Source organism: Rhineura floridana, chromosome 15 (assembly GCF_030035675.1).
Source record: "Rhineura floridana isolate rRhiFlo1 chromosome 15, rRhiFlo1.hap2, whole genome shotgun sequence".
NCBI classification, from domain to species: Eukaryota; Metazoa; Chordata; class Lepidosauria; order Squamata; family Rhineuridae; genus Rhineura; species Rhineura floridana.
The window spans coordinates 12,926,595-12,937,921 of NC_084494.1; the positions used below are offsets into that span (position 1 = coordinate 12,926,595).

General features: G+C 43.7%; 1 protein-coding gene across 1 annotated transcript; it reads right to left on the reverse strand.

Moving 5' to 3' along the window:
- Positions 1-1,118: 1,118 nt before the first annotated feature.
- On the reverse strand, positions 1,119-10,383 carry LOC133370346 (interferon alpha-inducible protein 27-like protein 1). The gene is made up of 4 exons (XM_061596532.1): positions 10,129-10,383; positions 4,808-4,870; positions 2,074-2,235; positions 1,119-1,427 (listed from the first exon to the last, which is right to left on the reverse strand). The coding sequence occupies exons 1-4, from the start codon at positions 10,259-10,261 to the stop codon at positions 1,324-1,326; spliced, it is 462 nt and encodes a 153-aa protein (XP_061452516.1). The 5' UTR covers positions 10,262-10,383; the 3' UTR covers positions 1,119-1,323.
- Positions 10,384-11,327: the final 944 nt, after the last annotated feature.

Here is an 11,327-nt window from a genome sequence, read left to right on the forward strand (position 1 = left end):
GTCTGAAAGGAGACCGGAGGTGGTCTGGTCGATTGCTCAGCTTGTATCTAGCCGTGGGATCTTCGTGCAATCCTCCTGTGATCCCTGCTGCATTGCCTACTGAATGCTATCTCAATGGGGAGAAAGCACTGTTTTTAACTACTTTCTAGGCCTCACGGTGTTCAGAGCAGGGCTGTGGAGTCGGAGTCGTGGAGTTGGAAGCAATTTTGGGTAGAAATTTACCAACTCCGACTCCTTCATAAATGGCAAATGTATATTAACTAGTAATAACACATTTACTGTAGTAATATGGTAGCACGAGGCATTTCATCACCACCACGTGAATCCAGAGCTTGGAAAAGTTACTTCTTTAAACTACAACTCCCATCAGCCCCAGGGATTGGGCTCGTGGTAGTTGTAGTTCAACAAAGTAACTTTTCCAAGCTCTGGATTCACGTGGTGGTGATGAAATGCCTTGTGCTACCATTTTACTACAGTAAATTTGTTATTACTAGTTAATATACATTTGCCATTTATGAAGGAGTCGGAGTTGGACAGTAGAAAAATAGAGGAGTCAGAATCGAAGGTCTGGCGTACTGACTCCACAGCCCTGGTTCAGAGAGAGAGAATTATGCCACCATTACTGTTGGAGGCTAGCTCTGCCCCCTCCATTACATGGCATTCTTCATGTGACAAAGAAGAGCGGTTGTTTTTATTTATTAACATGCTTCTGTAGCAACTTTACAACAATCAAACTAGATTAAATATTAAACATTTGAATATTAGATAGGCGCCATCTCTGTTATCTTTTCGGCGCCTATTGAAGACCTTCCTCTTTCAACAAGCCTTTTAAGTTGAGACCTTATCCCAGTCTGTGTTGGAACTGCTTTTTAATATGTTTTCAAACCTTTTTTAAAACAATATGTTTGTAACTTTTTAAAAAGATGTCTTCAAGGCTTTTTCAAAAAAAAGTTTTTAAAGATGTTTTGTGGTAATGTATTTTAAAGTCCATTTTTATGATGTTTTAAAGTGTTTTTAATGCTTTTGTTTGCCGCCCTGGGCTCCTGCTGGGAGGAAGGGCGGGATATAAATCAAATAATAAATAAATAATAAATAAACAAACAATTCAAACAATAAAGAACAGGGGGCAAGGTTGTGGTTTATTTCCAAAGGCTGGCTGAAACAAAAAAGGGACAGCAGGGGGGACGGATGAGGATGTTGTACCTTTCCTTAGACAGGAGCTCCATTAGTATTGGAACTGCTATAGAAATACCGTACTCCGGGTGGAAGCTAATGTTGCTTCCCCATCACAAACAATCCAGAGTTGGGCCCCATGAGCTGATTTTAAGTGCTGGAAGGAAGCTTCTTGGCGGCACCAATGGCTGCCCCAGCACTGGCCGTTGCAACTGTCACACCAACTTTGGTACTCAGTGCAAGTCCTGCTGCGCCTGCAAAGAGAGAGGAAGTCACTGCTGTGCTTGCATGAGTTCCCATCACTTCTTGGAGATGTGTTACAGAAGCACATTTAACGCCTGCCCATTGCATGCAAAGAACTTGTGGAAAGCCACCATGGGCTACAACCCATTGTTTCTTCTCAGAGACAGCCCCCCCTCAAAAAAAAAAAAAGAAAAAAAAAGAGGAAGGTGGGTGGAAATATGTGGTGCTTGGCAGAGTTGCGTTGAAAGATACAGCAATCCCGCATCCAACACAAGGTGTAATTCCGGCCTGAGAAAAACAGTTTGCACCTAAAACCTAGGTAAAAAATGCATGAGTACAATGGAGCCCAGGAGCCTCTCCCTCCCTCACACAGCATGCTGGCTACCTGCCTTTCTCCCGTTACAGGGGCGAAAGAGGGAGTCTCATCACCCCACAAAAATTATCCTAGCTACCTAGTGATTGACTTTTAGTTCAGTATGGGGGCAGCAAAGGTTTCTTGGCGCTGTTCCATTTGGTTTAAAGCAACTGGCACGTTTTAGGTTCGAGTTCAGCTGCAGTTTACTGGAAAAAAATAACTCTCTGGCCCAGTCTTTGGGTTCAGCTCTAGTTCAATGTCTTAGAATAAAGAGTTTGGCCTTCATTTTCCTGCCATCTTACCAACAGACTGGAGTACTGCCACCGTGCTGCCTGCCGAGACTGCTCCACCACTGGCAACGGCTGAAGCTGACATCATGCTGGCAGCGTAAGACCCTGCTGCAGTGCCTGCACTGGTGAACCCTACTGCTCCAAGCACCACCGGGACAGCAACAACAGTGATGCCTGAATTGCAGAAACGAAGCATTTCCAATTAAAAAGGCAACTGAAAACTGAATATACACAACAGCAAACGTCTCACTCCAGGTATTTTGACAGATGTGTGCTGTGCAGTAAGATGACAACTGTATGGTACTACACATATATGAGAAAGACAGAGACAGAGAGAGAGACAGACAGACAGACAGAGAGAGAGAGAGAGCCTGGAAAGGAGATATCATGACCCCAGAGTGCAACAGTGACCAGGACAGTGAGTCAGAGGTTACAGATTCATTGGCTAAGTAGCCATACTGGGTTTGTAGCCCTGAGCCTGATGAACAGGGGATCACCAAACCTCAGGCTAGCAGGCAGAAACCCCTTCAACTAGATTCCACAGCACCAGGCCCATGCAACCAGAACCAGGACCTTCATGGATGCCTTCTCTCAAGCCCAAAGAACTGAGGGCCTCCCAAGCTACTTCCCAAGTCTAAAGGCACAAGGAGCGCACCAGGCAGGGGTTCATGGAGAACAGAAGTGTCCATCTTCAGACCAGAGGGTTGGACTGTAGTTCTCAAAAAGAAAGGAAGGAAGGAAGGAAGGAAGGAAGGAAGGAAGGAAGGAAGGAAGGAAGGAAGGAAGGAAGGAAGGAAGGAAGGAAGGGGAAGTGGACTGGAGGCAAACTCAAAAGGAGCAAGTTGCTCACTTGGAGTTGTCCAGCCCAGAGCCGAAAGAATGAGGCTGGAGCGTGTGTGCAAGTAAATCTTGTTTTATTAGAGTAATGGATACATCAAAAGCATTGCGCTTCATAGGAAACTCTATGCTAACTCACTAAAGTCCCTAACTATACTCTAGACATGCTCTGCAGCGTGTGAAGGAAGTTGATTCAGCGAACACCGCCCCCTAGGAGCGGCAGGCTTATATAGGAAATGTTTTCGAACATAATCTCTGACTCCTTCGTAACTCCTGTCTTTGCCCTGTCCATTTCTCGCAGCGGCGGGAACAAGGAGACAGGGGACGCGCCTCCAACTGCTCATCCGAAGACACCTGTTCCCAAGCAACAGGCTTGAGGTCAAGAAGCGGTGCCTCATTGGAATCCTCCTGGGAACTGCTTGGGAAAGGAGGAGCTGGCACTGACTCTGAAGCTTCCCCCCACAAGTCCTCTGCATCAACTGGGGGCGGTGCGCTCAGCTCCTCGGAAAGGGCGTTACTCGTGGGAACTGGCTGGAGAGCAAGCTGCCCCCCTCCCGCACGATCCTGCTCAGACACAACAATCCCCAACTCTGCTTCTTCTGACTGAGGAGGCACCTGAAATTCATGCCTCCCCCCTTCCTGTCCCTTCTGAGTTGGCTGCAGCGCAACAGGAGTTCTCTGTGGTGCTGCAACACCTGACGTGCCTTTCTCTGTGGAACCAGGAACCTGTGGCATTGCCACAGGACACCAGTGTATAGAAGCACAAAGAGACTGTTCTGCACATAAATCTATTGGGGCGTTCCTGCAAAGCACTGACATGTAATTTCTAAGGATCTGGGAAACATACACAGTACTAAAGCAGTTGAGAATGGGCTCATGTTGATTGTTCAACAAGTACTTGGAGCAAATATTTTTAAAAGGGAACGTACAGATGCATATGCACAAGGAGTCCTTGCTTTTCCTTCTCTCAACAGTTCAAGCCTGCTTCTGCCTGTCTAGACAGACATACCGAGAATCAAATGGAATGATGATTCAGTAGTCTGCTTTGCCTCTTCTCCCATGCTTCTCGAAGGCTGGCCACCATATTTTAAAATGAATTTCATTAATTTAAATACTGTTAAGTATATTTATTAAATTAATGGTGCATTCACAACCCCCTCCTTTTTTAAATAGGGGGTTTTGTGTTTTTTTAAAATTGAAATACTGCTTTGGGGAGGTGAACAAAATGGGTTATTGACCTCACCAGTCCCCAGCCATTCAATGCTGTGGAGTAAGGGTTTAACCTAGCATAAGTGACAGGAGAAGATGATGTCAATCCCTCCCCCCCAAATTACTGGCATGCTGGAGCTGGGTTTTTACTCCAAACACTCAACCTCTGTTACAGGTTTGCAAACTCCCATGAGGAGTAACTATCTGCTGACATTTAACATTTTTATCCTTTTTAGGGAGCCTCTGACCACCCAATTAAGGCTGAAATCCTGTCTGTTTACTTGGGAGTAAATTCCATTCATGTAGCAGAAACTCAACAAGACGGACTTCTAAGTCTGTGGACCACTGGTGGTCCATAAGCTTCATTCAGGTGGTCCATGGCATGCCTGCATTAAATATTCACAGTGATTTTTAATTGTATTTTTATTGCTTCTTTGATTTCTTACGTTGTATTTTATGGTATTACAATTTGAATGCAGATTATAATACAGTAAGATACAACATAAGAAACAACAAAAATGCAATTTAAAATCATGACGCATCTAGCACAGTGCATGACAAATGCTGCAACTGGCAGAAAAATCCTTAAGTGGTCTGCGAAGACCGCTGGCAATTTTCAAGTGGTCCACTGGGAAAAATGTTTGTGAACACTATTCAAAGTAAAGCTGCAAAGAGCTGGGCAGTCAATCTGACCACTTACCTACTCCCAAGGTTGCTGCAATCATAGCTCCCATTCCCATGTTACCCAGTCTTGTCCACCTTTCTGAAAAACAAGAATTGTTTTTTAACAATTTGCACACTACCTCTCTACAAATTGCATTTGGAGACGTTTACGAAGAAGTAAAACATCCTTCAAATCAAACTCTGCTTTTCAGAAAGCCTTGGGACGATCCCATTATACCCTAGTTCAGTGGTTCCCAATCTGGGGGCCGTGAAGTAATCCAGAGGGGGCCGTGAACAGTAAAGAAATGAATTATTATTATTATTATTATTTAAGTCTTCACTCCCTCGACACTGTCTGCTTTCCACTGGCGCTGCAGATGACACCTCCCCCTTGCTCCAAACAAGAGGGGAGGCCTTTTGCTGAAGCTCCAGGGCGTCTTTCGCCTGAAAAGCAGGCTAAGTGCACTAAGGGCAGGCATCTGCCTATGAAATACATGGCAGATGCCAAATGAGGCTGAGGGTGGAGCTACCAGGAAGGGGATTACTATCACTGATTCCCGTCTCCTTGCACTGCTGCTACTGGCAACGCCCATACTTAGAATGAGAGGAGAGTGCTTTTTGTGAAGCAAAAGAAGCAAGCCTGCAAAGAAAGGCCGCTTTCCCCCTTCCTTCCTGGCAGCCAGCCTGCCTCCCTGGGGGGAGGGGGTCACAATTTTTTTTCAGCTTATAAAGGGGGTCCCGTGCTCATAAAGGTTAGGAACCACTGCCCTAGTTACATTAGTGTAACTAAAGCTGAAGAGTATGTAATTTTAAAAAATCTAAGGGTCCCTCCAGACGTCCTTTTATTATGCATTCATGATTATTTGTGCTCATCACTGCCACAACCATTTCTGGACCAGGGGAACTTGACCCCAGTAGTTCAGGCATCGGTGACTTCACAACTGGATTACTGCAATACCCTCTGTCTGGGGCTTCCTGTGTGCTTGACCTGGAAACGACAGTTAATACAGAATGCTGCAGCATGGTTGCCGACAGGAGTGACTCTGTCGGCATATAACACCTCTGTGCAGAGAACTGCACTAATTGCTGATTTCTTACTGAGCCATTCAGGGTGTTACTATTGGTATATAAAGCCCCTTACCACATCGGACCACTTTACTTGTGGAATCACCTTACTCCACCTTAAGCGCCCACTCAACTGCTTTGATCTGTGGAACTGGTACTACTGTTGCAGGTGCCACACAATACTTGTTCCACAGTTGTAAGAAATCGGTCTTTCAGTGCGATAGCACATTGAAACTCCCTGCCTACTGACATCAGGCAGGCACCTTCGCTGTATTCTTTGTGGTGTCTGCTTAAGACATTTATGCTTAGGCAAGCCTATCCAGACATGTAGATGCTGATGCATTTTAATCTCTTTTTAGTTTACTGCCAATTTTAATTGTATTTTAAATGTTTTAATTGCTTGTTTTTAACTGCTTTTATTTATTTGTTTGTTTGTTTGTTTATTTATTATTTGATTTATATCCTGCCCTTCCTCCCAGGGCAGCAAACAAAAGCACTAATAGCACTTTAAAACATCATAAAAACAGACTTTAAAATTTATTAAAACAAAACATCTTTAAAAACATTTTTTAAAAAAGCTTTAAAAACATCTTTTAAAAAAAAGCTTAAAAAAATATCAAAAAGCAATTCCAACACAGATGCAGACTGAGATAAGGTCTCAACTTAAAAGGCTTATTTTACTGATAACTTTACTATTTCTTGTAAACCCCTTAGAATTTTTGTTACAATCAAGTGGTATATACATTTTGTAAAATAAATAAATAAAAATATAATGATGCTATGGGGTGGTCACACTTTCAATACTGTTTGCACGGTGCACCTGCAAATGTTTTGGAGTGATCACACTGTTTCATTTCCAATAATTGCATATCCCGTAACTTCCTGCTGAAATCTTGTAACAAATCGAAGGTTTATTTTTGTCCCACTTTTGTAATGCTATGGGGCCCTCTGGACAGCTATAACGTGGCAGCATTGGGGAAGCATTGCAGAATAAAAGCAGAACAAATCCACCACTAATGCACGACTATTGTGTCAAGATTGAGAATATGTTTCAAAATACAGTCTGTATCTGGAATTGTTTTTCAAATTTTTATAAAGATGTTTTGTTTTTAAGATGTTTTTAGTATTTTAATGCTTGTTTGCTGCCCTGGGCTCCTTCTGGGAGGAAGGGTGGGATATACATTTAATAAACAAATGAACAATACGCCTGCAATAAAACAGCACTGTGGAAAGGTTCATATTTTTCCCATTTACCCCTGCCTCCAATTTCCTTTGATACTATGTCTTTTTTATTGCAAGCCCTTTGGCACAGGAACGTATCAAACTTGTCTTTGTAATGTGCCACGTATGTAGATAGTGCTGTATAAATAAAATAATAAATAAGATAATCAATAAAAATGCAAGACAAGAAAAAGTACGCATCCAATAAACAGCAGCCAAACTAAGGCAGACTGAGTTAATTAAAGCAATAATTTATGTACTGTACCATCAAAGCCCGAACACAACTAAAAAGTTCACCAAAACTGAACACCTAAAATACATGCTGGTGAAACCAGTGGGTTTAGCCCCATAGCTGCTCTCCACCTCCCATGTGCAAGCGACAGAACTGCCTATGGTGGGTGAAACCTAAGGGGGAAGTCTGCTATGGAGGATAAGTCTCACACCAGGCCACTGTAACAAGATGGCCTCAAGTATCATAGCAGTTGCCCTCCCCACTTCACCCCACATTTCCTGACTGCACCATTTTCTCCTTGCTCCATTTACGTAAATAGAACCCAAGCATCTTCCACTTACAACTCAGGACCTCTGTACCCAAGATAGCATCTATTCCATCAACTTGGCTGGGGTCATCTATGGAGGCTGTCCTCCAGGTATTATTTATTTATTACATTTATATACTGCCCCATAGCCGAAGCTCTCTTACAGGTATGTCCATCATCTAAGGTGAGGCTGATGGTGACAAGGGGAGAGAGCCTTCTCGGTCATGGCACCCTGCCTGGCTTCTATTGTTGCCAGTTTTGGGGGGGGAGAAGAGGAAGCGTTTCAGGTGATCCTTAAAAACCTTCAAGGAGGGAGCTTGTCCAAAGGGCAAAGATACAGAGGCAAATTGCCACAATAAAAACGGTCACATTGCTGTTTTGTTGTTGTTATATGCCTTCTAGTCGACTACGACTTATGGCAACCCTATGAATCAGAGATCTCCAACAGCATCTCTAGTGAACCACCCTATTCAGATCTTGTAAATTCAGGTCTGTGGCTTCCTTTATGGAATCAATCCCTCTCTTATTTGGCCTTCCTCTTTTTCTACTCTCTGCTGTTTTCCCCAGTCTTTTCTAGTGAATCATGTCTTCTCATTATGTGTCCAAAGTATGATAACCTCAGTTTCATTATTTTAGCTCCTAGTGACAGTTCTGGTTTAATTTGTTCTAACACCCAATTATTTGTCTTTTTCGCAGTCCATGGTATGCACAAAGCCCTCCTCCAGCACCACATTTCAAATGAGTTGATTTTTCTCTTATCCGCCTTTTTCACTGTCTAACTTTCACATCCATACATAGAGATGGGGAATACCATGGTCTCAATGATCCTGACTTTAGTGTTCAGTGATACATCTTTGCATTTGAGGACCTTTTCTAGTTCTCTCATAGCTGCCCTCCCCAGTCCTAGCCTTCTTCTGATTTCTTGACTATTGTCTTCATTTTGGTTAATGACTGTGCCAAGGTATTGATAATCCTTGACAAGTTCAATATCCTCACTGTCAACTTTAAAACTGCATAAATCTTCTGTTGACATTAGTCTTTTTGACATTCAGCTGTAGTTCTGCTTTTGTCCTTTCCTCTTTAACTTTCATCAGCATTCATTTTAAATCATTACTGGTTCCTGCTAGTAGTATGGTATCATTTGCATATCTTAAATTATTGATATTTCTCCCTCCAATTTTCACACCTGATTTATCTTGGTCCAATCCCACTTTCCGTATGATATGTTCTGTGTATAGATTAAATAAAAAGGGTGATAAAATACACCCCTATCTCACACCCTTTCTACACAGTCAAAGGCTTTGCTGTAATCTATAAAGCACAGGGTGATTTTCTTCTGAAATTCCTTGGTCCGTTCCATTATCCAATGTATAATAATAATAATAATAAAATTTTATTTGTTTTTTATTTGTTAGTCGCCTATCTGTCCGACTTAACGGACACTCTAGGCGACTTACAACAGCAATTAAAATACAATGTATGTTTGTGATATGATCTCTGGTGCCTCTTCCCTTTCTAAATCCAGCTTGGACGTCTGGCATTTCTTCACTTCATATATGGTAAGAGCCTTTATTGTAGAATCTTGAGCGTTACTTTACTTGCATGGGATATATATTGTGTAAGTCGCCCAGAGTGTCTGTTAAGTCAGACAGATGGGCGACTAACAAATAAAATTTTATTATTATTATTAAGGCAATAGTTCAATAATTACTGCATTCCCTGGGATCCCCTTTCTTTGGAATTGGGATATGTATTGAATGCTTCCAGTCTGTGGGCCACTGTTTAGTTTTCCATATTTCTTGACAATTTTTTGTCAAAATTTGGACAGATTCAGTCTCAGTAGCTTGTAGCAACTCTATTGATATGCCGTCTATTCCTAGTGATTTGTTTCTTCCAAGTATTTTAAGAACAGCTTTCACCTCACATTCTAAATTTTCTGGGTCTTCATCATAGGGTTCCTCTGTGAATGCATCTGTCATCCTTGTATTTCTTTTATACAGTTCTTCAGCGTATTGCTTCCAGCTTCCTTTTATTTCAGTGCCCCTAAGCAAGCTCTGCTCACGGCCGGAGTTCGATTCCAATGGAAGGAGGAAGTTGAATCTCCGGTAAAAGGGGTTGAGGTCCACTCAGCCTTCCATCCATCCGCGGTCGGTAAAATGAGTACCTGGCATATACTGGGGGGTAAAGAAAGGCCGGGAAAGGAACTGGCAATCCCACCCCATATATACGGTCTGCCTAGTAAACGTTGCAAACTTGCAAGACATCACCCTAAGAGTCGGAAACGACTCGCACTACAAGTGCGGGGACACCTTTACCTTTAAGCAAGCACAGAGAGCCATTTCCTCACTGCAGGGGAGCGCTCACACATCAAGGAAGATTCTTTCCAACAAGAAGCAGGGAGCAAACCTGAGCCAAATGAAGCACTGAGAGAGGGGCGTGTGGTCTGTTGTCCACACAGTGCCAGATTTAGCCCCCTGCAAAATACATCCCCCAACTTTGGGGGAAGAGATAAACCAAATTAAAATTTGCTTACCTGAGGATCCCAAACTGCAAGCTTCTTCTTTTTCCTTTTCCATCTTGGCTGATGCAAATCGTTGCGCGGCGGCCCACACGGAGCCAGACGTAAGGCGCTTTTCACAGAAGGACGACAGAGAAAACATCGGCATCAAAGCCAGGCAACCTCACCCGGAAAAAAAAAAAAAGGCGGAGATATAGACAGACCTGACTGACCAGCTTGGGGGAAGAGGAGGGGACGCGTCAGCTCCAGCGTCGTCGTATCTCCAGCCAAAATGAAAACAAGCCGTGGGCGGGCTTTAGAGCAGGAAAGTGGCTGGGATTGGAGGACCTCTGGCCAAGCTCCCACGCTGGGAGTACGGCTCTCTTTGGATTGCACCAGTGCAACTGAGCGGCTCACGCTTTGGCATGCTGGACTCGAACGACCTACTCAAAAGTATTCAAAACAGATTTAATCTCCCTCCTCGTGCAACGCAGTCCTGATCATGATTGGAAAATGGAAATGGACTGCCTTCAAGTCGATTCCGACTTATGGGCGACCCCATGAATAGGGTTTTCATGGTAAGCGGTATTCAGAGGTGGTTTACCATTGCCTTCCTCTGAGGCTGAGAGACAGTGACTGTCCCAGGGTCATCCAGTGAGCTTCATGGCTGTGTGGGGATTCGAACCCTGGTCTCCCAGGTAGTCCAACACCTTAACCACTATGCCACACTGGCTCTCCTGATCTTGATTAGGCGCCCCTAAAACGTAACAGGAGACGGAAAATAAGAGGCACTATCATGTACATGTGGTTATCGTGTGGCTTCCCATCGAGGCGCTGACTAGATCCTGGCTTGCTTAGCTTCATCATAAGCTGCATTTGGATCATGCCGGGGTGTCAACGGGGGGGGGATCCTCCTAACAAGGAGCTCCCCCCAAGGAATATACTTTGCCTCTTCTGTGCCCACCAGATTTTTTTTTAGGCGCCACTACTGGGATCTTGCCTTGGGCTCTTTCCTACCTTCCTCCAAAGAGCTCAGGTCAGCTTTCCTGCAGTGTTCCCATTTTATTCTCATAAAAGCAAGTCAGGCTAAGAGAGAGGGACTTCAATGGGGCTACTCTGAGTAGGACTAGTGTTTAATACCACCAAGAGTGTTGTCTTGAAGAGACCTGGGTTCAAATCTCTGCTGAACCATGACAACAGTCAATGTGTGGCCTTAATGGCCATGAATAACTTCA